The 27306-nt window shown below is 41.5% G+C and overlaps 1 protein-coding gene across 1 annotated transcript in view; it reads left to right on the top strand.

Annotated features, from left to right (window-relative positions):
* The window catches only part of STXBP6 (syntaxin binding protein 6), a 244140-nt gene extending 227881 nt beyond the window's left edge, over window positions 1–16259 (top strand). Inside the window, exons 4-5 of the mRNA XM_042782099.1 lie at window positions 8296–8453; window positions 16182–16259. Coding sequence (XP_042638033.1) covers window positions 8296–8453; window positions 16182–16259 — 236 coding nt within the window. The remainder of the gene's footprint in view (window positions 1–8295; window positions 8454–16181) is intronic.
* The last annotated feature ends 11047 nt before the right edge of the window (window positions 16260–27306 follow it).

Here is a 27306-nt window from a genome sequence, read left to right as displayed (position 1 = left end):
ATCCATGAGTGTCCTGAGTCTTTAATTAGCCTCTGGGACATGCCTGTGACTTGGGAATAGGCCAAAATTCCACTAGATAAATTTTATTAACACCTGAGGGAATGGCTCATTGTCCTTTTTCTGATAACTCCAGTAATAGATAACTCCAGGGTCTCTTTCAAGTAAGCTTTTGAGTTTATGGATTTACTAAGTACTCCTGCATACTGGGTCCATTTTTCTTTGTCATCCAGCTCTAGGCAACAAACAATTTCCTAGTCCCTGAAATTAGCCACCAACTTGAGACAAAAGATCATTCTGGAATTGTCATTCAGCATGCTTTATCTGTTCTACTGTCTCTACAAAGCAAGCCTTTTTAATGTAATTACATGACTTGTCTATCTATGACTAAATTGATGAATACAGCCTGGACTTAGTTTTCCTTCTTCAATTTAGAAGTCAGTATAGTTTATTGCAGCATTTCCCAAAGTGAATTTTACAAAATTCCACCCCACTGAGATAATCTATGCCAAAGGGTTGTGTGAAGAAATATGTTTGGGAAGCTCTGCATGCCATCGTCTTTTGCTCCCACCCCTATCTCCTTCTGATTCACAATTTATACTGGCATATTAAAGATTCTCCCAACTTCTGTAACAAAGAAGCTGGGCTAGATTGCTATTTCACAAAGTCATCTTACTACTGAATTGATTTTTCCACGTAGCATTTTTTTAACCCATAAAACCACTTCAGGAAATTCTGACATAATTGTTAAGAGCTTTGGCAATCTCTGGGTGAAGTTAGACAAGTTGCTTCACCTCTCTGGGCAGTGAGTGGTTTTCATAAATTAAAAATGAGAATATCTTGTTTACAGGAATGTAACACCTTAGCATAGCACCTGCTACACTGTAGGCATTCAGTGAATGGCAGTTGTTTCTATGACTGTGATTGGCAGATGTTCACAATGTGTCTGTGCCTAGTATGGGTTAACAACTCTTCCTTTTAGAAAGGCTTACTGTAACCTGGATTTTTAACAGGATTTATCTGATTTAGGAACTTTGGTGGTGTGGTGGTTAAGGCATTTGGCTGCTAACCAAAAGACTGGTGGTTCAAACCTCCCAGCTATTCCATGGGAGAAAGATGAGGTAGTCTGCTGTTGTAAAGATTTACAGCCTTGGAAACCCTATGGGGCAGATCTACTCTGTCCTATAGGATCACAATGAGTAGGAATTGACTCAAGGGCAGTGAGTTATCTGATTAGCCAATTACAAAAGTATAGATGAAATGTAATCTTTTATAAGAATCTCTACCTTAAAAGGGGATCCTAGAGGCTGTCCAACACTGAAAATCAGCAGTGTGGTAGGTATTGATTAGTCAGGGTAACATAGAAATTTACCCAAGCTCACAGATAATTAATGGAGTCTATGTATGATGAACTACCTTGTTTCACTGGGTAGTCCTTTGCATTTAATCACTGTCTGTAGAAGGGGAAATTAATATAATCATTATTATCCAAATTATTATTCATTTAAAAACTTTAGTGTAAATCATAGTACTAAGCAGAACCCCACTGGAAACAACACAATTACTGTGATCTGAATTACCCCTGATGCAGCAAAGGTGGGGGAGCCCATCTCAGGAAGCAGAATACTGTGTAAGCAGTTCAGAGTGGCTTTAGGACTGAGAGGAGGCCCTGGGTGGCACAAATGGTTCGCCACTGAACTACTAACCGAAAGGTGGCAATTTTGAACCCATCTGTAGGCACCTCAGAAGAAAAGCCTGCCGATATGCTTCCAAACATTCACTTAGTCTGCACACATGGGGTCCTATGAGTTGGAATCAACTCAACAGCAACTCGTATTGGGTTTTTAGGACTGAGCAGGCAGGTTCTGGTCAAGCAACCAGATCTTTATGTGACTTTTCTGTTTCTCTTGCTATGTCCTCTAGTGGTCGTGGTGCTGAGCAATAAATTGGTCACAGATTGGAAGTAGAAAGAAAAAAGAAAAAATATCTTGGGTGAATCCTTTGTATTCATATCTAGTAAAATTATATTGACCATAACAATGCCAAAGCAGACTTAAGTTTACCTTATGTTCTACTCATGAAAATGGTATTGCCAAGAAAATTAATACTATAGGATACCAAAACCAAAACCAAACCCACTGCCATCAAGTCGATTCCAACTTATAGCAACCCCCATTGGGTTTCTGAGGCTATAAATCTTTATGGAAGTAGATCGCCCCATCTTCCTTCCACAGAGTTTGAGCCACTGACCTTCTGGTTAGCAGCCTAAATGCCTTATCCATTTTACTACCAGACAGAGACTATTTAATCTAATTAAGGCATAAATTATTGAATACTTTGGGCATACAATATGAGAGTTACTAATGTTCTTGACCTATCAAGAGATTTAATATTATAGGTCCCTCTGCCAATTTTTGTTATTTTATTAGAACCTAAACCCATCATATAGATTTTTTCCATGATTCAAATTTATTTTCCTTAACATTGGTTTTAATAAGTGGGCTTTGTTGTACAGTTATTCCCAAGTGGTTAAACTGATGATAGAAGTAGTCAAAGCAAAACTATTAAGTTTCATTTGAAAAGAATGCTTTTCAATGAGTGTAGTTACTCAGCACTGAGCATAGGTGGGTATATATTTTTGGATCATATATCTTTTGGGGTGATTATCTTGCTGTCTTATTGTCCAAACAGAACAAGTATTTTTCATTTCAAATATCTATATTTGTGTTTGCTATAGGAAGTAGCTGTTGAAAATTCTATTTAAATTGTCTTTGCTAGTTATAGAATTAGAAATTTTAATTCTCAAGAAGCAATCTGAATTATAGGATTATCAAATGAAATTTCATTGGTAGTTGAACTGTTAGCCTGTTTTGTGTCCTTTATAAAAATCCTTTATAAAAAACCTCCCCTTTTTCTCTTCTATTGTCACTTTCCAATATACTTTACATTTCCTACATTTTCTTATACTTTAAATTTCTTTAAATTGTGTTTTCTGAGAGTGATTGAATGCAATGTTATAGCTTTATCTGAAGTTGTTCTCTCAATATAGTCTTCTAAATCACTTAACATAAAAGATGCCAGTGTATATGTTCTTAAAAGCACGTATTGAGTGGAACTGATGTGAATGCAACATCAATGAAGTAAGACTGGTCTCTGCTGTAGTCTCCAGAGACTATAATTCAAAAGGTAGTTGACTTTATTTGCTGTGGTTGACAGCCTCTTCTCAGACTGCTTGAATAAATTTGGGTATTAATATGTGTCCTGTCTATTTAGAGAGAATTACTGTTCTATATGCCTCCGGAGACTGCTTTATTTCCAGATTTAACTCAGCATAATGTGATGGGCCCCAGCTCTGGAGTTAGGTGTCCTATTTACAAAGCATGCCTTGGTTTAATGAATTTGTGTTCAACTCCCTCTCTAGGCAATACTCCATGCTGCATAAAGCATGGTACACAAAGATATCTAAGAAGTATCTTCAGCGATCCTGAAGAAGACACTTAGGAAAGAGTAGACAAAATAGAGAAGAGAGGGAGTCATGAAATGGGATTGGTGAGGCTGGGCCATTGTTGGTCTTAGGGATAAGGCACAAACTTCCATTGAGCACCTATCTTACGCCAGGTACTCAGTATGTATGTTCATCTTCATGTCCGCAGCACCCAGATTAGGTGGATGGCATGACCCACACTTTACAAATCAGAAAGCGAAAATAATAGAAATTCAGTCACTCCCTCAATGTCATTCAGCCAACTGTATCCACCTAATGGTATGCATAGTGGCTAAGGCACTTGCCTGCTAACCAGAAGGCGGTTCAAACCCACCAGCCACTCCGCAGATGGAAGATTGGACAATCTACTTCCATAAAGATTTACTGCCTCGGAAACCCAAGGGGGTTGCTGTGAGTTGGAATCAACTCAATGGCAGTGAGTTTGGTTTTTTTTTTTTTTTTGGAATGATATCCACACATGTGCACTCAATGTATCATTTGAATGTTAAGTGAAACAGGGAAGCAATTTTCAGCATTGCATCAAAAGCCTCAAAAATGTTTATGGGCAAAGGTGTGTGTGTGTGTGTGTGTGTGTGCACGTGAGCACACACGTGAATGCATGTTGGTAACTGCAGCCTCATTAACAAAAGTCAAGCTTTTGAAGAGAAATCAAGTATCTAAATGGGAAATAGTTGAATAAATTATGATAGTGTACTCCAGCCATTATCAACAGTATTTTCAAAGAGTTTTCATGACATAACAAATTGTCCACAATACCATACAGAAGTTGATACATACAGTATGGTTTCAGCCATGTTTTATGAAAGTATATGAAGAGTTACTAAAATAAAATACATCATATTTGTAAATTGTGTTTATCTCTGAGCAACAGAAGACTAGATGCTTTTATTATCTATTCTATGTTGTTGTTTGGTGCCATTGAGTTGATACTCAACTCATATCAATCCAATGTGACAGAGTAGAACTGCCTCATAGGGTTTCCTAAGCTGTAATCTTTATGGAAACAGATTGCTAGGTCTTTTCTCCCAAGGAGCTGCTGGGTGGATGCAAACTCTCAACCTTTCAGTTAGCAGCTGATTGCTTAACAGTGCACCACTAGGGGACCATTGCCTTTTTATAGCTTTGTGTATTCTAAATTTTCTACACTAACTTATATTGGAATGGATTATTTTCTGTTTTGTGCTGTGAGTTTAAGGAATGCAGTAGCGTAGTGCCTAAGCCACTTGACTGCTAACCAAAAGGCTGGCAGTTCACACCAGCCACTCCTCGGAAGGAATGTTGGGCATCTACTTCTGTAGTGATACTGCCTCAGAGGGGTTGCTATGAGTTGGGTCCGACTTGATGGCACATAACAACAACAACAACAGTAGGAATTACACTGAAGTCTTTATACGGTTAATGTAGACTCTGTCATTAATCTGAAAATAAGAAAATGCTCAGGGAGAACCAAATATGGCACAATGAGTAAGAGAACTGGCTCTGAATCTGGACTTCCTAGCTTAAAAGCTAGCTCTTCTTGCTGAGAAATTATTTCTACTGGTGGGAAAAAGAAGTAAGGAAAGTGTTGTCCATGACTACACTTGAGTAAGCACCCAAAAATAATAGACAGTAAAGAGTTGAAAGGAATGAGAGAATAGAATTGACCTTAGAAGCTTGATGGTGTAGTGCCTAAGGCATTTGACTGCAAACCAGAAGGCTGGCAGTTCAAACCCAGGAGGGGTTGCTATGATTTGGGATTGACTTGACAGCAGTGAATTTGGTTTTTATGGTATAGAAGCTTGATAAAGGTGATAGGACTTAACTGGGCCTTGAAATATGGGCAGAAATTAAGCCAGGAGAGCTCATTTCAACTAAGGCAATGTGATTTACTTAAATCCATCATCATGACTGAAAATAACTGAAAGTGGATTTCCTATTGATGGTCAGCAGTATCATCTTTGAGTAGTGAAAACAACATTTGATTTCCTCTTTTAGTTATACAACTCTTTATGGAAACAGATTGCCAGGTCTTTTCTGGTAATTGTTACCTGACAATTTTGTATAACCAAAAGCAACCAAAGCCACTGCCATTGAGTCGGATCCTACTCATAGCGACCCCTCCTTGGGTTCCCGAGGCAGTATCACTACAGAAGTAGATTGCCCAGCCTTCCTTCTGAGGAGTGGCTGGTGGATTTGAACTGCTAGCCTTCTGGTTAGCAGTCAAATGCCTTAGGCACTATGCCACCAGAGCTATTGTATACAAGATCATTTTACAGAAATCATGACAAGAAAGCATGAGAGTCAATTCTGGTGAATAAAGACAGGTTCTAGTTAACCTGTTGTTGTTGTGGGCCACCAAGTTGATTCCAACTCCTAGTAACCCTCTCTACAACAGAACAAAAGACCACCTGGTCCTGTGCCAGCCTCACAATCATTGCTATGTTTGAGCTTATTGTTGCAGTCACCGTATCAATCCATATCATGGAAGGTCTTCCTCTTTTTCTCTGACCCTCAGCTTTACCAAGCAGGGTACCCATCTCCAGGGATTGGTCCCTCCTGATCACATGTCCAAAGTACAGGAGATGAAGTCTTGCCATCCTTTCCTCTAAGGAGCATTCTGGTTGTACTTCATCCAAGACAGATTTGATCATTCTTCTGGAAGTCCATGGTATATTCACTATTCTTAATGAACCCTATAGTTATGTACTCTCTGAACTTTACAGTATCTATTTCTAAAATCCCTGTGATATAATACAGTTACTCCTGGCTGTGAAGTTGCTGCCCTATCTTTTCTCTGTCCCCTGTCAGCTAATCTGTGAGTACGTGGAAAGAAGCAAGAAAGGGAAGAATTTCTTTGTCCTCCTGACACCCCTTGTACCTTCCAGTCCCTCTTCCAACTTCCCATCCCATCACATTGGCCTCCTCTTTCTTGAGAGCCCTTGACTTGCAGTGCAGCATAGGCAATAATTCTTTATTTACCAAGAGTAACACTTTGAGGCATTACCTTGGGAAATAACATGTCAAAGCCTCTATGCCCATGGCTCTGTCACAGTGACTGCTTTCCATGACCCACACCATTTTTGTGAAGAGGAAGATACAAACTAGGTTCCAGGGGAGCTGTGTCAGTTCCCTAGTGCTGTGATCGTGCGTAAGACATTTAACTTCTCCTTGTCTCACTCTTCTCAGTATTATTTTTGTATCAACCAAATGAAATATGTGTGAAGATGTTATTCAGATGTTAGACAACACTGAGTCTGATGTGTGTGAAAGCAAGGGAGATTGAAATTTCTCCTCCTAAATCTGTTCTAAAGACCTAAACCTTCCAAACCAAACCTTCAATTCAACTAGCTTTCTCCAGAGCCTCATCTACTCTGGTCTTTATTAATCTGAGCTGATTTATCCTTGGCTCATGCAGTGTTTGATGCAAATGAGTAACACTAATTTGATCCTCAGTTCTGGGCATTGTTTCATTTCTGTTGTACATGAGTTGGAATCAACTCATAGGCACCTAATGACAACAGCAATTTAACCCATTTGTTGTTGAAGCCCTTGAAAACCTCCCCTAAAGAAAAAAGAATAGAAAACAGTGTGCTAAGCTCTTTTCTCTTGGCCAGGCACTTTTTTTTTTCACCTGAGATTTTTTTCCACAAACCACAGAAGGTTCCCACAGAGAAGAAATTAGGAAGCCTCTGAAGCTGAGACCAATGGAAATTACATTTTTATTAAAAGCTGTCTGTGGCTAGATAAATCCATCCTGGTACAAAGTTAAATGATGTAATAAACTTATTCAAAGACAAAAAGCCATTACATAAAATGCCATTAAATATCTTTCACTCAATGTTAACAAAACACAGCTATAAATTTTCTTGGTTGTCATTTGAGAAGTTGCGTGTTCTCAGCAGCTAATGCGTCTGCCAGTTCTTCACTGGTGAATTCTGTTTCCCAGTCTTGAGAAATAGGATGCCAGGCATGCAGGACTCTTTGAGATGTGATGGTTTTTCAACGTACTTGTTATCATCAGTCCTGAATTTGAAAAGAACTGAGTTTCTTTGGAGGCTGATTTCTGTTACTGTTTTTACCTGCTGCTTCTGTGCAGAATGAAGAGTTGTTTTTTACTGAGGCCCCATACTTCATATGCTAGAAATCAGAAGTAAGGAGGCCCAAACCACTGTGCCATGGCACAGGATTCAAGGCTGGTAGCTGATGCATTTATTCTGAACTTTCAGACAAATTCACAGCTTCCTACATGAAGCCATATATTTGGATTGTTGCTTATTGCTGGGTATAAGGGTAAAATGGAATGGAAGACATGGAAAGAATACAGAGCATTATATCTGGAAAAGTTCCACGGCCCTACTTTTTCCATTGTTATTGACCTAAACCCCAGAGCAAAAGGAAATGAACCCAAGATCCAGATATGACTCCTTGCAGCTGCCTAATTCAAGACCTTGCCAGGATTCCCAATTGCCTCTGCATGCCAAGTCCTAAAGCCAGGTGGCCCCCTTTCTCTTGAGCCTCACCAGATAGGACACTAGCAGATTGAAACTGAGCAATGTGTCAGTGAGTGTGAGAGTGAGAGAGTGAAAGTGTGAGAGAAGCATTCAACATTTGCCCAGGTCCTGCGGTCAATGGATTTTCTCTGTACGAGTGAGTCAGGCCAAATTAAAAGAAAAGTTAACTTGCTTCCTAGACTTGAGATACCTTTCTGGAGTGTGACCTGCATTGCACTTAGAGAGTGCTCCCTGCCAGCAGGGGTCCTGGTCACTCTTGGTCAGCTGAACCTGCTCTTGATGTGCTTGCCCTCCTTTTTTCAGGAAACAGCATCCTCCATTCAGCTGCTGACAGTGTAACCAGTGCAGTACAGAAGGCGAGCCAGGCCTTGAATGAGCGTGGGGAGCGGTTAGGCCGAGCAGAGGAGAAGACAGAAGACATGAAGAATAGTGCTCAGCAGTTTGCGGAAACTGCACACAAGGTAAGTGCAGCAGATGGGCAGGAGTCTCAGCTCTGGGTTGCTGGGGAGTTATGGTGCCAAGAAAGTTTCTATTAGTATGTTTCCCATGAGGTAGATGCAAAATCAAACTTTTTTTTTTTAACCTAATTCTTATCATCTACCATTTAGTAGTAAGCACCTGAATCAAGAAAGATTTCTTCTTATACCTGTTTCTTTGGTTCTCTCCTTTTGTATGCCCTTATCCTTGTCTCTGATTTTGGATCTTTGGGAAGTACACAACATCTTTATGTTCCTGACTAGATGTTCAGGGCTTAAGTTTCAGGGAACTGGATGAGGAAAAAAGGAAAACAAATTAGATCTCAGAAGATCCTTCTTCCCTTGGCTAACACTTGAAAGAATCCATAGAAGACTTCCAGCTGCCTCATGCTTACTTTTCCTTACTGTCTCTTTCCTGTCCTGAGCTAGCATCCTGTGTTCTTATCTCTTCACTGTATGCAAAGCAACCTCTTGTCCCGGGGCATAAAGCATCTCATTGATAGTTTCCCCTCTGAGACAATTATTATTTCAGGGCCTTGATTCTGGAACTCCAAATCTGATGTAGCTGTAGCTGCAAGATTCCCTTCTGCCTGGGAATTCAAAAGCTGACATTTCATCATGGCTTTGGGTGCACACAAGCACATTCGCATAATCACCAGGAACAGTGCCTTTCAGGGTGGGAAAGGGGAGTTTTTATTGGCAGTCAGCACTCTAAGGCAATGACAAACCAAAGGAAAGAGAGAACCAGTTGGTCAGGACATACAGAGGATTTATTACCATTCTTGTGCTTTAGATCAAAGGGCAGTTCTCTTCTGGCTAGCAATTTGAATTTAGGTTTCCAGAAACAACATCAGCTGGTGACTTGTGTTGGCATCTCAGAGTCATGATCTGGACTTTTAGATATGCTTCTAAGGTGACCTTTAGGGGAAAAAAAGTTAATTTGCTTCAATAGAAAACCCAGCTTCTGCTGAGGACACAAGAATGGAGAACCAAAAAGTAATAAAGGAGCTCTGGTAGCATAGTGCCTAAGGCTCTTGACTGCTAACCACAAGGCTGGCGGTTCAAACCTACCAGCCACTCCTCGGAAGGAAGGTTGGGCAATCTACTTCTGTAGTGATACTGCCTCAGAAACCCAAGGAGGGGTCTCTATGAGTCGGATCCAACTCGATGGCACATAACAACAACAACAGCAAAAAGTAATAAAAATACCCTCTCTGAGCTAAGATGGCCCTTCCAGAGCTGTCTCTCGGAGGCTCACGCTCACGCCCAACTGGGAGTCAGTTTCCCAGTGGATGTTTCTCAGCTTCCCTTCCTGCAGTACTCTTGCACAGATCTATTTGGGCATATCACTGATTCTCTATCCTGGTGGGGCTGCCTATGGGGTCTGTCTAGAGGATCTTGAGGAGAACAACCAGAGCCATTTGAAAATGCAGTCAGTGCTGCTGGAATCCAAAGCCTCACATTACTGAGGTGTTGCAAAGGGAGTTAAGCTTGGATTTAAGTTTTCCATCCTCCTTTCCTCTCTTCTCCTGCTATTATGATACAGAAATAACAATTAAAAAAAAAAAAAAAAACTCACTGCCATAGAGTGAGTTCAACTCATAGTGACCCTGCCTTGGGTTTCCAGGGCAGTATCTCTATGGAAGTAGGTTGCACAATCGTCCTTCTGAGGAGTGGCTAGTGGGTGTGAACCACCAACCTTCTGGTTAGCAGTTAAATGTCTTAGGCATTTCCAAAAAGGGCAAGGAGGCCACATATTCTGACCTTCTAGAATCCCACAAGAGGAAGGCAGAATCACCATCAATAGCCCAAGGCCTATTACTGCGAGGCCAGACTTGCTGCCTCCCTCCAGCCCTTTCACCAGCCCTTCCTCCCAAAGCACCCACCACCTCTCTCCTGGGTTCAATAATTCACTGCAGTGGCCACATAGAACTCACAGATTATGGGGTTTATTAGGGGAGCACCAGGCTACAATTCGAGTTCAGGAAAAATGCTCAGTCTCTCTCCCTAGCCCGCTGTCTCTCAGCCAAGTCTCTCACAGTCTCCCCCAGCAGTGCATGTCCCTCGGTATCTTACTCAGCAATGTGTGTCTCTGGCGTCTCTTTCCCAGCAGTACATGTCTCTTTCGGCAGCACATCTTCCTCAACCAGCAGTCAGAGAGAGTTCTGCCTCTAGGAGGCCTCCTTTTGAGCTTGGCAGAGTGGCCAAACCAACCAATCATAACAACAGAATTGTAAGCACCTGAGAGTGAACCGCCCATAACATTGTGTTGTGCCACGCCCAACAGAAATAACCCAGGTGGATAACATTTACAACCAGGAGCTCCTCAGTTGCTCATAGCAAATCCCACCTTGGAGTTTACAAAGACTTATGGGTAGAAAAGCCACACTAAGTAATTTACTACACCACAGCACTATTTCACCAGAGTTCCTGATACAGAAATACTATGATTCTAGCTGCAACTTAAATTGTAACAGCAGCAACTTAAATGATTTAAATGGGATAACATTGGAAATCTGGGGAAACATTTAACTTGTTGATTTGAGAAAGAGAAGGCTAAAAGGAATACTTTATTATTGTCTCCAAGTCTGAGGAGAGTGAGGGTACAGACAATTATCTTTCATATCTTACCACCTAGACTAAAACAATAAATAGTGCACTGGTAAAATTCTGCTAAAACAAGAGTTTAGGATACTGTGGTAGTTAGTTTGTGTGTCACCTTGGCTGTGCCTGGTTGAGTGGCTGGGCAGCTGATGATAGTTATTCCCCATGATGAGACTGGCAATCAACTCCATGGTGGAATCTACTGTGAGCAGCTGAGTAGCTGCTTTAAGGATATAGTCTGCTTCCCATATATCAGCAGCAGCTTTCAGAATGGTCTTTAGCTTATGGCACACTTGCATCCTGCATGTAGCTGTGTCATTCAGCAGCCCTGCCATGCTCTGCCGATCTTGGGACTTTAAATCGACTTGACTTAATGTCCTGCTGTGTGGTTTGGTAACATACGGACTGTGCCTTTTTACCTGTCAACTTTGGGCTTGTCAGCCTCAACAGCCAGCAGCTGTCTGTGTGAAGAAAAGCCTCCAGCTTCAGTGGACTGGGAACAAGAGGCAGACCTGAAGCCCAAGATTGATGGGCTTTCATCCAGCCCCTAGAGCCTGGCACTTTGAACTTGCACTTAAAACCTCCAAACTGTAAGAGAATAGTTTGTTCAAGCTATCCCATTTGTGGTGTTTTCTGATAGAGCAGCACAGAGGTAACCAACAAAGATAATGATTAAACCATGGACCAGGAAGATTGTGAAATACCAAGGAAGATTGTGAAATAACTCTTCCTATAAGTGGAGAAAACAATACTTGGAGCTCATCCATGTAGACCTCCCTCTCAGAGGGAGTTGTATGAACAATGAGTTAAATAACCTAACCAGATGGTCAAAATTTTTGGCATGGCAGCCCTGTTTCCCTGATACTGTGGCCAAGTTTGTTAGGCAGTTGGGACGACAATATGATATAGTAGTTAATATTCCTGTGTTTGAATCCAGCATGTCATTTACAAACTCAGTGACCTTGAACAACTGTTTAACTTCTCTAAGCCCCACTTTCCTCATCAGTAAAATAGTGCTAATTAATAGTGCCTACCTCCTAGGATGTTCAAAGAATTGAATGAGCTCAAACTTATAAAGCTATTGACATAGTACCTGGCACATCTAAATCTAAATTAGTATTAGATATAATTGTTAGGGAGTCCCTGGGTGGTACAAACACTTAATGTGTTGGCTGCTAACTGAAAGATTGGAATTTTGAGTCCATCCAGAGGTGCCTTGGAAAAAAGGCACAGTGATCTACTACAAAAAATCAGCCATGGAAAACCCTATGGAGCAGTCCCACTTTGACATACAGGGGGTCACTATGAGTCAGAAATGACTTGACAGCAACTGGCAATGGTAATTTCCATAAAGATAGTTTGTGCTGAATATGCTGCATTCAGTCACATAATGAGCACTGTAGGGGGTTTGAAGAAATGTTACTGGTAAATAAGCATTTCTAGTACAGGGATAAGGAAGGAATGGAGGGAAAGGTTTTGTGCCTTCCACATTCAAAGGGAAAGTAGAGTAGAAGGTCCTCTGCTAAATGCTGATGCTACCTAAATACAGAGCAGCCCTGAAATACAGCCACTGGCCTGCCAAAACAGAGAGTGACTAGGCCACCAGAGGCCAAGGGGCTTCTGGCTTTGGCCCATGGGAGAATCCACACCAGCCAGTTGTCTGCTTTCAGTGGAGATGGCTGTGGTGGGGATAGTTTATGTTTGCTTTGGTTTCCCCTTCTATAGGTGTTCTTGGGGGGTGGGGGAGTTAGAGGCTGATAACATCTGTTAGTGTATATGACAGAGTGTGAGAGAGACAGAGACCATGTTATAGCCAGGCTTGCAGTTTGTTAAAACTGGGATGTATGCTTATGAATCATCCCAGCACTGGCAATATTCCTAATATGTAGATTGAATGCTTTAAATAAGATGTGGCTATGTTCCCAGGGACTGGAACTCCTGATTTGGACCCACTAGAGGAGATTGACCATGAAGCTGTCATTTCACTGCCCTCACCCTGGCCAGGCCTGCTGCCAAACATGGCTCTGTTGACTCATAAGAGTGGGCTGTGTATAGAAAAAGAGAAGCAGTATATGTGGTAGAGTTCCAAGCAGAAGGGGACACTTCCAAGTGACAATTCATTGGTGCTCCCTAGGAGAATGAGGATACCCAACCCCAGGTGGAGAGAAAGCAGGGCACACCTTTAGACTGCAATAGACAAGGAACTTTGCCTTCCAACTTTGTCTAGGACTCTCAGAATGTCCCAGGTATATTAGCAAATGGATCATTTATGCATGACCCTGACATCAAGATACCTGGATGGTTGTCTCCCATAAAGCAAATGGAAAATGATCCTTCTCCCCTCTACTCAGTGTCCCTCACCCAGCTCCATTTAGCCCAGCTTGAGGAAGCATGGTTCCTTCCTGAGCCGTGAGCTTGGCACAGCCCCAGTCCTTAGGAAAATGCAACCAAACCACAGAAGCAGGTCTGCTACTCCTGGCCCCAAAAAGCACAGTGTTACAATGTTTTGGCGGCCCCACCACAGTCAGTGAGTCAGCAGGCAGGAGTGTTATCCACACCTAGCCATCTACAAATGACATTTCTTGCAGAAAGGAACATTCATCTGCCATGTTTTACACAAGCCTACGCTTGTGTGGGAAGGAAGGGAGAGTGGCATTTCTCTGCTCTCAGGGAAGAAATGACTATATCTGTCCCTACTAGAGACAACTACTGCACGCAGGTCTCTTAGCCAGAAGAGAATTCAAGAGCCCAGCCTCTTAAAGTGCTCCTTCCCCATGCCCAGTAATGATAGTGATTTATTATTGTTGTTCTTATTATTAGTTAGGTACATTAGGTCACATAGTACATCCTTTTGTGAAGCAAATTGTTTGTACTTGACTACTAACCTAAAGGTTGGTGGTTCAAACTTATCCAGTGGTATTTTATTGCAGGACATGGGCCTGCCCATCTTCTTCAATTAAAAGAGCTCTGGTAGCATAGTGCCTAAGGCACTTGACTGCTAACCAGAAGGCCGGCGGTTGCGGTTCAAACCCACCAGCCACTCCTCGGAAGGAAGATGGGGTGTTCTACTTCTATAGTGATATTGCCTCAGAAACCCAAAGAGGGGTCGCTATGAGTTGGGTCTGATTTGACGGCACATAACAACAACATATATATATATAAACCAAAAAACCAAACTCACTGCTGTTGAGTTGGCTCTGACTCATAGCGACCCCTCCTTGGGTTTCTGAGGCGGTATCACTATGGAAGTAGATTGCCCAATATATATGTGTGTGTGTGTGTATATATATATATACACACACATATATATATGGAGCTCCAGTAGTGTAGTGCCTAAGTCACTTCAAAGCTAACCGGAAGGCTGGCAGTTCAAACCCACCAGCCACTCCTCGGAAGGAAGGTTGAGCAATCTACTTCTGTAGTGATACCACCTAAGAAACTCAAGGACGGGTTGCTATAAGTCACAGTCGACTCGACAGCCGTGAGTTTGGGTTTTTTTTTTTTTTTTGGCTTATGTATATATATAATTAGCTCTGGTGGTGTAGTGCCTAAGGCATTTGACTGCTAACCAGAAGGTTGGCAGTTCAAACCCACCAGCTACTCCACGGAAGGAAGACTGTGTAATCTACTTCCATAAAGATTTACCACCTCGGAAACCCAACGGGGGGGTCGCTATGAGTCAGAATCAATTCAATGGCAGTGAGTTTGGTTTTTTGGTGTATATACCAAAAAAAAATGAACTCCCAAAAGGAAATTTTAAACCACTGTCTTATAAGAACTCTGCCATCTGAATTAACCTGTAAGTGTTTAGAGTTGGAGATGGTATCATTGGCATATGAGGAAACTGAGATATGGACTAGTTGTGACTTCAGAGCATAAGGTCATTGCAAAAAGGACAAGGAGGCCACATGTTCTGACCTCCTCTAATCCCACAAGAGGAAGACAGGATTACCAGCAGTAACACAAGGCCTATTCCTACAAGGCCAGACATGCTGCCTCCCTCCAGCCCTTTCACCAACCATTCCTCCCAAAGCACCCACCACCTCTCTCCTGGGTTCAATAATTCGCTGCAGTGGCCACACAGATTTCACAGATTATGGGGTTTATTAGGGAAGCACCACAGGCTACAATTCAAGTTCAGGAAAAATGCTCAGTCTCTCTCCCAGCCCACAGTCCCTCAGCCAACAGTCTCTCACAGTCTCTTTCCCAGCAGTGCTGGTCCCTCGGTGTCTCATTCAGCAATGTGTGTCTCTCGCATCTCTTTCCCAGCAACATGTGTCTCAGGAGCCTGTGTCTCTTTTAGCAGCACGTCTTCCTCCACCAGCAGTCAGAGAGAGTTCTGCCTCTAGGAGGCCTCCTTTTGAGCCCGACAGTGATCAAACTAACCAATCATAGCATCAGAACTCTAAGCACTTGAGAGAGAGAGGGCACCTCCTAGAACATTGTTTTGTGCCACGCCCAACAGAAATACTCCAGGTGGACAACTTCAGCAATCAGGAGCTCCTCAGTTGCTCATAGAAAATCCCACCTTGGAGTTTACAAAGACTTATGGGTAGAAAAGCCACACTAAGTAATTTACTACACCACAATCATATAGCAAAGTTATAGCAGGAAACCAATAGCATCAATGTATCCTGACCTCATTTCATCCAGTGCCTTTCTACTGTACTTGGAAGGTTGTGCTTGCCTTCCACATTCTAACACATCTAACTCATGTAGAATAAAACAAAGAAACACTAGGTACATGGGAATTATGCCATTTTCTGCATAATATTTGATCAGCAAATATTTTCTGAGGGCAAATAGCTAAATGTCTGTATTAGATTCCTAGAGATGCCAAGACTAAGTGCCACAAACTGAGTGGCTTAAAACAACAGAAAATTATTTTTGCATAGTGCTGGAGAATAGAAGTCTGAATCCAGGGTGTTGTCACAGTCATGCTTTCTCAGAAGTCACTAGGGCAACATCCTTCCTTATTTTTTTTTCCAACTTTTGGTAGCTGCAGGTATTTCTTCTACTTACAGCATCATCAGTCCTAGCTCTGCCTTTGTATTTCCCATGGTTCATTTCTCTCTGTTTGTCTCTTTGTCTCTTTTCCTCTTTTATTAGGACAGTGGTGATGTTGAATTAGGGTACACCCTCCTTATGTCACCTAATCACATCTGCAAAGATGCTATTTCAAAATAGGGCACATTCACAAGTACTGGGGGTTAGGACTTTAACATACCTTTTTTGGCGGGACACAGTTCTACCAATACCAATGTCCAATCCAGTTGGATTTCTGTGAGACTGAGCTGGTCACAGCCGCTCCTGGCTGGGGCTGCCCTTAGTATGAAGCTAGCACCATTCCTGACACACTCTGTGGTAACTAGGGCCTGGTTTGAGTAGCTGCTGAAGATTAATGGCTGTGGATGAATTGGCACAAACTTACTCTTTGAAGGTTAACAGCTGTATGAATACCAGGACAGCAGCACGGATCAAATATTTATGGCTGGTGTTCATTATGCACAACACTTAACCATTCTGGGTTGCTTTGAGTGATCCCTGTTGCTAAATAATGTATAAAAACTGGAGGCAGAGCAAGAAGTGAGGCTATACAACAGAGAGGCTGAGATTGAGGCTAGGGAGGAGGGACAGATGGGACGTGAGAAATGGCTCTGCTGTTGCTCTCACCTCCCCTCTTTCCTGGATTGTAAACTCTTCAAGATCAAGCGTTATTAACCACCTCCACCCTTCTTGGCTTAAAACCAAAGCACTTAGCATGCCAGCCTGGACATACTTGGGACTTCATGAATACTGGGCCTGACTGTTGGTGTTAGTGCCACAGAAGGTCTGTGGGGGTCCCCTGCTTAGTCTGGCTTCCCTGGGCAGAGGCATCAGGAGATCCTTCAGCTGAGGCTTCTCAATGCCAGTACCAGTTACCATCGAGTTGATTCCGACGCATGGTGACTGCGTGTGTCAGTATGGAATTGTGCTCTGCAGGGTGCTCAGTGGCTGGTTTTTTCGTAGGAGATCACCAGGCCTTTCCCCTGAGGTACCTCTGGGTGGACCATAACTGCCACCCTTTGGGTTTGCAGCCAAGAGTATTAACCATTTGCATCTCCGTCATAGGCTGGCCTGGCCCTGGTTACAGCCTGTGAGGGCAATGTTGATACTGCTTTTGCTTTGTGGCCTAGGTGAGGTGGCAGCCCCAGAATTATAACTCAGTCAAAGCTGCCAAGAAGGGGAAGGGAAGACTCAGGATGCTCTGAATTGTTCTGGAGAAATGGATCATTGACATCTTCCAGGAAAATGAAGACCACCACTAAGTAGAAAAGTGGGATCTACCTTGCTAATTCTTTAAACACAGAGAATATGGTCATGAGGCAGATGACAGAGCTTTCGTCAAAGTTATTACCTGTGGAGAATCACCTGTGCTTTGCTCAAAGGAAGTCCAAGTTGCAGCACCCGGCCTCCCTTCTCATCACTCCTACTCCTGTTGTTGTTGCCATCAAGTTAATCCTGACCCATGGTGACCCCATTTATACAGAGTAGAACTGCTCCCTAGGATTTTCAAAGATGGGACTTTTCAGAAACAGATCACCAGACCTGTCTTCCAAGACACCTGTGAATAGGTTTGAATTGCCAACTTTTCAATTGTTTAACTGTTTGCACCACCCAGGCTACCTCTGTTACCTCTACCCTCAGGTATTTTTCCCTAATGTCAGACTCTGGATAAATGAGTAAATGCAACTCAGCCTCACTCTATTCTCTGGTTCACATCAATGTATGGGCTGTTTGGAAAAAAAAAAAAAAAAAAAAAATGTGGCTGAGAAAAGCAATGGCAGAATTAATTTTATGTCCTGTACCTGCATATCATTTCCTTAAATGCATCATCATGGACTCCAGCTGGGTTTGGGAAACTACTGCATGATACAGTGATATTTTGTGTTCCTATTTATAAAGATCTGGCATTTCAGTAGACTGCATTTCTCATACTAGTGGGAAGAATAGTAAACCGAGGTCTGGATTTCATCTGTTCAGTCCTGGTCAATAACACAATTTAGTTGTCAAGGGCTTTGGACTTGGTTGAGTGTCCAAGCTGGATATTGAGTGGAATATTGCAATGTCTCTCTACATTTGTTGATTTCTAATACTCTATGAGATGTTAGCCAACATTTGCATTTGAGGAGTGTTGGTTTTCCAGAATAACTAATAACCTGGGGACCCAGAACATTTGTTCTATTCCCACGTGTTCCTAGAGTAAGTCACTCTTCTGTCTGTGCACTGGTTTTTTCATGTGTTCCTTCAGAGGGAGGCAGGAACACCCCCCAGCACTCTCTCCCATCTAGGTGCATACACCAACAAAATTAACAAATGCAGTCTCAATGAACTGTTTGGGAAAACGTTACTTATTTACTAGGTAGGCCAGTGACTTCTTCACCCAGTCCTTTTCACAGAGTAAAGCAGTTCTGCTGCTAATAAGGTCTTACCTATATTTCTCTCTCTCTCCTTAGCTTGCCATGAAGCACAAATGTTGAGAAACTGCCTATCCTGGTGACCACTTAAGAGGAATTGAAGAGTTTGTTCAGCAGTTTTTACAGAATTCTGGACCTCCACTTGCTTCTTTTTTTCCAGTATATGGACATTCAGGTTTTTTGGTTTCCTTTTTCAGATGTTAGTATAAAAGAAAAGATGTTACATTTATACATTTCCCTAAAGATCTTGCTGAAAAATGCTACAAAAGCACCAGCTCCATTTTGGTCTTTTTGGTTGTATTCCCCCCTCCCCCCAACATTTGTGTATGTGTGTGTTTGTATGCATTTTTCTTTTTTCCTTTTTTTATAATTTGAATATGAATTTTGTACCAAATGAGCTGGGTCTAAACTGTCACCATGCATTTTTTTTTTTTTTTTTTATCTTTTCTGATATTACACAGAAAGACACTTCAATGTGGTGACATCAGATGTTATTGTTTCTGGATGAAAATAAAAGTTAAGCAGTGATTGGTTTCCCTCAGTCTCCTAGCTGCTCTCTTAATTAGAAGGTTAAGATTCTATATCCTGAGATGTAATTCTGTACCACGGGAAACAATTGGATCTATCAGGGGAAACAGCAGTCTTCAATTTTGTTCTTTTTGTGAGCATCTTTTGCATGAGCCATCACTAGCATTCAAAAATGCAAATCAGAATTCCAGATAGAAATCTACTTTCTGAGCTACAGTCCTCAAACTAAAATTGTTTAAAATTAAATTGTTAAAATTAGATACTTCTGCTACTTGTTTCCAGGCTGATTATTTGGAATTATTGTATGAAGGAAAAAAAAGTTTGAGATAGGAGACCTAAGGTAAAGCCTACTTAAAAACTCTGTGCTTTCTAGACTGTTTCTCTCTTTTGTCATTGTACAAAATGATGGTAACTGGTATTAAAAAGAGCTTGGATTTTTATCAAGAATTGATTTGCCCAGATAAAGGTCTGTGTAAATGATAATGTGAAAAGATACTACATTTAAAATCTTTTTTTTTTAACAAAGTCATGCATATTTTAGAGACTTTCACGTTGTCCTTGGGAAATGGTCTTGGTTCCTTGGTTTCTGATTTTCAGAGGTTTTGATGCTGTTATTGTTATCTGTTTATTTAATGTAACTTAAATTATGGGTTTCTTGACAAATTGCATTTCATGGTGATTGTAGCTTTCTTACACTGACATAAAACAGCACAGCCATGAAGACTTTTTTGCAGTCAGATTTAATACAGTTGACTGACACACCTCCTGACCTGGTATTACTCCAGATAGACTAGGTTTGAGTTTGTGAGTTCTGGTGTCCTCCAGGGTTAAAATGCAAGCCTAAAAGCTGTGCTTTTTCTTCATGAAACAAGGAGGCAGGCTGCACACATCCCAGACACATCCTCAGCCTCCCACTGCAATGCATTCATTATGCTGCCTGAGTCTTCAGGGCTCCTTTCTACCCATTGAGCCAATCGAGTCCAGGGATATGGTCGCACCTTACATAGTGGCATAAGATGGCTTTAAGATTATTAATGTTGATTTAAATATCATAAAGCTCTCCTAATGAAGCAATCCTAGAGATACAGAAAGTTTTAATGATTGAAAAAGAGAGATATTTTTGGCAGTTCATGTCAAAAGAAAAGTTATTTGCCTAAGACAAATTTCTGAATCCTTTTAGGGAGATGATACAGTAAAGAAATATAAAGTTTATTTAGTAAACAATATGTTTACTGTTGTATTTTGTACTTTTCTTTTTGTGTCTTTAAAGTTTAAGGAAGCAAGGAACTTACCATCTGGTGAGTGCCATTAGAGGCATTTATAATTTCTTAAAGAAAAAAAAATTCCCAGTTATCATTTCAAATAGGGTTTGTTTGCAGACCTCAGTTCAGAAAACATATATATACACACACATATACATATTCACCTTCCCAAGTTGGTTTCTTGCTTCAGAGATAGTTGGCATAAATAATTAAAAGGGTAAATCTAAAACTCCTGACAGTCGGCCAAACTCAAGGATAAAATCTGTTGCCATCCATCTCACAACAGGGTTTGGGAAGCTGCTTCTAAAGCAGCAGAGGATGCAGTCAGAAGCATACTGTGAAATCTGAGCTTCTTCTCTCCTGGTAGAACTGTGATAGTTACTCTTCGTGAATACATATTCCACACCTTGCCCTTTCCCCATGCTCACTCTATGTATCCTTTCAGACACAAGGCTTATTGGAAATAGCCTGGATTAGGAGGAAGTTCCATCTGAATCTTTATTAGCTTCCTCTATTGATTTCCTTCCAGACTATGGCCGTACCCTTGAGTTTCATGTGTCAATGTCTATCTAGCCCATCCTCAACAGAGAAGTTCTAACAGCAATCCCTGTCTCTCTCCTCTACCTCCCAGCCTCTTGCAGAAGAGTCATGTGATAACACATGTGATATTCTTTGCTATCCTTTTGTAGAAGGTGCTGCAATACAAAATATTAATAGAGTCTAACCTAGAGAAACTTGCTAAAATGACTCACATCATTTGGGACCAATTTGTTTGGTGGAGCTTTCTAGAAGACTTTTGATTTCTGTTTATTTCTGCACTTCACTATAAATTTGGGGGATACTGTATTTCTGTGCAGGACTTCTTAAATTGTACTGACAGCACATAAAGAAAAGAAACTTTCCAGTGTTACCACTTCTTCCTGGAATGTAGCTGTGTAGTATTCTTGCTAGTATTATTAGATATCTGTGTACAGGAAGTATACAGTTATTCAGGTTAATGTTTCATATTAAAGAATGTATTTGTAAAATGTAACACAATCAGTAGTTAACTTTTTTTAAGCTCTGAAAAAAATAAAGATTATGTGTTAGACTTTAAATTACAGTGAAATCTGTCTTACTACTACTTTTGTGGCTAGCAAAGGTTGTGCATTTATGTAAAAATATTTACAAAATACCCTAAATAAGGGATATTTAAAAATAGGTTTTACTCTTAATTTTCAAAAGTGTAACATTGCTGATGTCTGCTGTACAGTTATGAATTCTTCACAAGGTCTTGAAGATGTCAAATATAATTTTTGTTTCATTCAGAGACAAGTAACACCTGGTCTATTGATTCACTATTACAGCAAACTCTAATTTTGTCATTAAACATTTTAACTGTGATGAAAGTTTGTTTCTCTCAGTTATTTATGAACCCTTTAAAATATTATCAAACAGGTGGGCATCACCACACTTTTTATGCTAAGGGAAAATTCTTGTGTGCCTATAAGAGATCCCAGAACATGCTGATTGTAGCATGACGATAAAGTTTCCTTATATACTTCTAGAAGCTCTGGTGGCATAGCGCCTAAGGCATTTGACTGCTTACGAGAAAGCTGGAGGTTCACTACCAGCCACTGCTCAGAAGGAAGATTGTACAATCTACTTCTATAGAGATAACCCAAGGAGAAACCCAAGGAAGGGCCTCAGAAACCCAAGGAGGGGTCACTTTGAGTGGAATCAACTCAATGGCAGTGAGTTTGGTTTGGTTTTTGGTATATACATTTCTAAGGGGAGGAAAAAAAAGAATTACCCTTAATTCAGGCAATAGGCTTCAATCCAGCAAGAGTTAATATTTTTTTCTTCTCATGGGTAAAGCAATTAATAATTATTTTTCTGCTGCCATTAGTCACGTACCAAACTCAAGCACTCATGTTACAGCATGTGCCCTCATTCAGCAAACTAGTTTCATGCCCTGTTAAACGAGGAAAAAGATTTAATCATTATGTTCATTTATTTTTATGGATAACAAAAGCCACTCATTTCATTGCCCCATTTGCTTTCAAGGCAAATGACTTGGGTCACTACTATGACAGAACAGCTGTCACCGGGGTGACTGGACCCTCAGGAAAGCAGGTGGGACTTTGAAATACATCTGGGAAAACTAAAGATAGAAGGGAATGCTTTCAGTCTCCCCTTTTCAGGAGAGAAAGGATAGAAATGTGGTTAAGTTAATTATGCATTTCAAGGCACCACTTCTTGTGAACTAAATTCTAAACCAATTACCTTGCAAAGATAATAATTTTTCTTGTTAGCAGTTATACCACAACAGTGCTCAAATTTTATGGGAGAATTAATACTTAAAACCTCTATTTTTTTTTAAGTGAATGAAGGCTTTATCTCTGCTACTAATGACACATGCTTAGGAAAAACTATTGACTTCCTATAATCATCATCTACCTCCACAAAAAGATTGAGGGCGGGGCAGAGCAAAGAGAAGAAAATTACCAGAAATAGATGTCAAACCAAAATGCAAACATCTGAGTATGATGTACTTACGACAGCCTGTGTGATCTTCCCCTGGCCTGGTTAGCCTGCGGTGCAGCTAAACATGTATTCATGGGAATGTACACATGCACAGCTAGCATCAAGAAAAGAACTCAGCTGGGACCCTAGATTCCCACGTAAGGTCATTTTGTGGCATCTTCTTGCCCAATCAACACCAATGGAAGCAGCAGTCAGGATATCAGACGTCGTATAGCATTGGGCAAATCTGCTGCAAAGGACCTCTTTCAAGTGTTGAAGAGCAAAGATGTTTCCTTGAAGACTAAGATGGGCCTAATCCAGGCCATGGTATTTTCAGTCACCTCATGTGCATGGGAGAGCTGGACAATGAAATAGGAAAACCGAAGAAGAGTTGATGCTTTTGAGTTGTGGTGCTGGCAAAGAATGCTGAAAGTACCATGGACTGCTAAAAGAACTAACAAATCCATCCTGGAAGACGTGCAGCAGAATTCTCCCTGGAAGTGAGAATGACCAAACTTTGTCTCACCTACTTTGGTCATGTTGTAAGAAGGGACCATTCCCTGGAGAAGGATATCATGCTTGGCAAAGTGGAGGGACAACGAAAAATGAGAAGGTCCTCAACAAGATGGATTGACACAGTGGCTGCGACAATGGACTCAGGTATAGCAAGGATCGTGGGGCTGGCACAGACTGGGCAGTGTTTCATTCTGCTGTACATGAGGTCAGTATGAGTCAGAGACAACTCAATGGCACCTAACAACAACAATAACAACAATCTTGCCCACCTGGATATGGGGAGGGAGGTGAAAGTATTTCCAGGTATCAAGGAAACTATGGGAAATACCTCAAGTGTGCCATCAGGAGAGCATGAAAAAGTTAAAGACTTAAGAGATGTGCAAAAAGAATACATCCCACCCACTAGGTGGTTCACTCTGTCTCTGACTATGAATACACTAACAGCCCTCTTTAGCAAGACCCTGTAAAAGATGCATTTTCTTCCCTTTTGCTTTTTTAAATTCCAGAAATTATCTCTTAAATGGTTTTGTATAGCTAGCTCTAGCCTGAGGCAAAATTTGTCTTCTTTTATTCCCCTCCCCCCAACCTTTTTAGCAGGCCCCTTTCTTCCCTCTAGGATCTCTCTTTGCTTTCCTCCCCTTCTTAACTCCTGCTTTGGCCAACCCCTCCTGAGGTGTTACCTATAAGAAAAATGTTGACTGACAAGAAGCTTCAGCAATTCCTTCCTCCTGGCTACAAGTCACAAGGAGGCTTTTAGAAACACAAACACTTCACTCTCAAATTTTTGTTTTTGGTGTCACTGGTCATCTTTTGTAAAAAGAAAAAGAAAAAAAATCCGTCCAGCAGGCCCTGGGTGATGGGGCACCTGGTTTCCCCAGATGTTTACTAGATTTAAACTAGCAAATTAAAGCTGTCGGGGAAATTAAATATAATGTGCACTTAAGCTCTATTACTGCTACAGTGTAATCTTTTGCCTTGACCCTCATTTTATTTTCTCCCTTGAGCCTCATTTGGAGCCTCAGGATTTCCAGAGTCATTTTTCACTTCCCACCCTTCTCTCTCCCCTCATGTTTTCTGCCACATTTTCTTCTTTCTGCTGATGAGTCATGGTCATGGGCATCCCAGGTCTGCAGGGTGGCTGCTCAGGTGGCCCATCCCACCGGGCACGCTGGATGCTGGTCAGTGAGGCACTGCTGCCTTGTCTGTTTAATCCCACAGGAAATAACCAACAGAAAATGATTCTGCGTGGGTTGCTGATGGGTATTGTCAACACCTTGTGTCTATTAGACGTTTTAAATGCTATTGATTCTATCACATGGAGGGAAGCTTTTTGTTTGATTAATAGAACATGCTTCTTTTTTCTTCTCCTCTCTTTGTGTGCTGAACCAGCCCAAGGATGCCTGCTTAAATGAGGTCTGGCCCCATCACATATTCAGACTTAGCTGTGTCAGAGGCTACACAGGAATTGCCAGCCCTGAGAGTCCCAGGTGTCAGTTGTCAACATTAGCTGTGGAGCCTTTGTCCTGTGACATTGTAGCACAATTGCTTTGCCACTTTGATGATTTGTCAGATGACATGGAACCAGGAAAAATGAGCCCATGAATACTCTGAGCTTTACTCTGAAATCTAAAACATGTCCTGGATGATTCACTATTTCCAAAGAAAATTCCTGCTTCACCCTCTAACCATGTGCACCAAATAATCTGTTAATTAGAGCACCACTCTAATTTTGTCTTGGTGACAAAAGCCTTAAGCTTTCTGTTAAAACAAAAAAAAAGCCCACTGCCATCAAGTGACCCCTCCATTGGGTTTCTGAGACAGTAAATCTTGACAGAAGTAGATGGTTCCGTCTTCCTTCTGCCTTCCATGGTGTGGCTGGTGGGTTTGAACCTCCAGTCTTCCGGTTAACAGTCAGATGCCTTAGGCACTATGACCAGAGCTCCTAAACTTTCTGTTGTTGTTGTTGTTATGTGCCGTCGAGTCGGCCCCGACTCATAGCGACCCCTCCTTGGGTTTCCGAGGCAGTATCACTACGGAAGTAGGATTGCCCAACCTTCCTTCCGAGGAGTGGCTGGTGGGTTTGAACCGCCAGCCGTCTGGTTAGCAGGCAAGTGTCTTAGCCACTATGCTACCAGAGCTCCCAACTTTCTGTTAGTTCTCCTCAAATTCAGTCTTTTCTTTTACTGCTCCAGGAAGGAAAATTTGGCTCCTACTATTGAACATGCTTTTTTATTCATAGTACATTGGCTTCCTTTGCGAAATTTCTGCTTTTTTAAACCCGGAATTACAGTGACCAGTACTGGTAGAACCATTTACATTTATCTGAAACTTTCCGATATGGAAGGAGCCAAGGCATTTGGGCAGAAACTGTAAGAAAAAAGAATGCATGAACTGTGCCCCACCCCACACCTCCAGAAGGAAAAATAAAACACATCACCTCAATTGACTTGGAGTGAACAAGGGCAGACAGCCCCCTAGTGGTGACTTGCTGGAGAAGTGCTGCTTTGTAGTGAGGAAGGTGGTCCCAGGTCAGTATTCCCTGCTTTGAATTCCAGTTCGTCTTACTGGCTATGTGACCATGGGCACATTACTAAATCTCCCTGTGCCTGTTTTCTTAGCTGTAAATGAAGGTGATCATCTACTACACAGGTTAAATTTAAAGGATTAAATGAAATAATGGCACTTAAGGGCTCAGTGTTTATCAGCTGAGCTCCTATAGAGTCAGAACAAAGCAGTAAAGCTGTTAAGTTCACAGTGCCTGCCAGACTGTGCTGCTGGCTGATAGAATGGACATGCTTTCCTGAAATCTATGTTAGTACAGGGCACATGGAGCAGACATTACCCAAGCCTTCTCTATCCATTTCTATGGTCAGGGCCCTTGACATTACAAGGGATAAAGTGGAGGGCCCTGGCCTAAAGGACCCAGTGATGGCCACATTATGGAGGAAACTTCCAGAGAGAGATTAAAAGCACAACAGAGGAAAGAGAGAGGAGTTGGCCTCAGTGTCTGTGTCTTCTATAGGGATGGAAATAAATGAGTTTTCTGGTCTGGAAGGTTACTGTATTTTAGATGTCCTTTATATATAGTAACGGGAGCTCTGGTAGCGTAGTGCCTAAGGCATTTGACTGCTAACCAGAAGGCTAGCAGTTCAAACTTACCAGCCACTTCTTGGAAGGAAGGTTGGGCAATAGTGATACTATCTTGGAAACCCAAGGAGGGTTGCTATAAGTTGGGTCCGACTTGAGGGCACATAACAACAAGAACTTATATAGTAACAGAATCCCTGGGTGGTGCAATGGTTAAAGTGTTTGGCTGCTAACCCAAAATTTGGAGGTTCAAGTCCACCCTGAGAGGCCTGGTGATCTACTTCAGAAAAATAAGCCATTCAAAGTCCTATGGAGCACAGTTCTACTCTGACATACATGAGGTCACCATGAGCTGCAATCAACTCAACAGCAACTGGTTCATACATACAAATAGCATAATCCTATTTGAAAAAGAAATTCAAGATTGTTCTATAGATATGGCAGTATGATTCTAGGATGCTAAGAAGGCCCTGCTACCCAGAAATAGATTGTCCCCAAATGACTTATGTTGAGAGTAATTTAAAGGGAGCCATTTATTCCACAAATTGAGCCTGGGCCTAGAGTGCAAATAGCCCAATGATAAAAAAAGAAGTGACTAAAAGCTTGAGAAACTCTAAATTGGTTACATACAACATGCCTTTTCTGGAAGCACCTTTCAGCATTCGGCTAAAGGAAAGAGGTCCCCAGAGAAACTATGTTGTTGGCATACTACGTTTTCCCATATTTGTCATGGTGCTATTATTTATGATGTCCATGTAAACCCAGTGTTATTTTGGAAATAGGTCATTTATAAAGGACTGTCCAGGCAAGAAAGATGAGACAACTTACAATGGTAGTCCTGCCCTAACCATAGTCCCAAACACTAGCCTTTAGATAATT

This window comes from Orycteropus afer, unplaced genomic scaffold (assembly GCF_000298275.1).
Source record: "Orycteropus afer afer isolate SDZICR_OR568_19922 unplaced genomic scaffold, OryAfe1.0 scaffold00243, whole genome shotgun sequence".
NCBI classification, from domain to species: Eukaryota; Metazoa; Chordata; class Mammalia; order Tubulidentata; family Orycteropodidae; genus Orycteropus; species Orycteropus afer.
The sequence above is the reverse complement of the archived record's forward strand: the minus strand, read 5'-3'. Positions and strand labels throughout refer to the sequence as shown.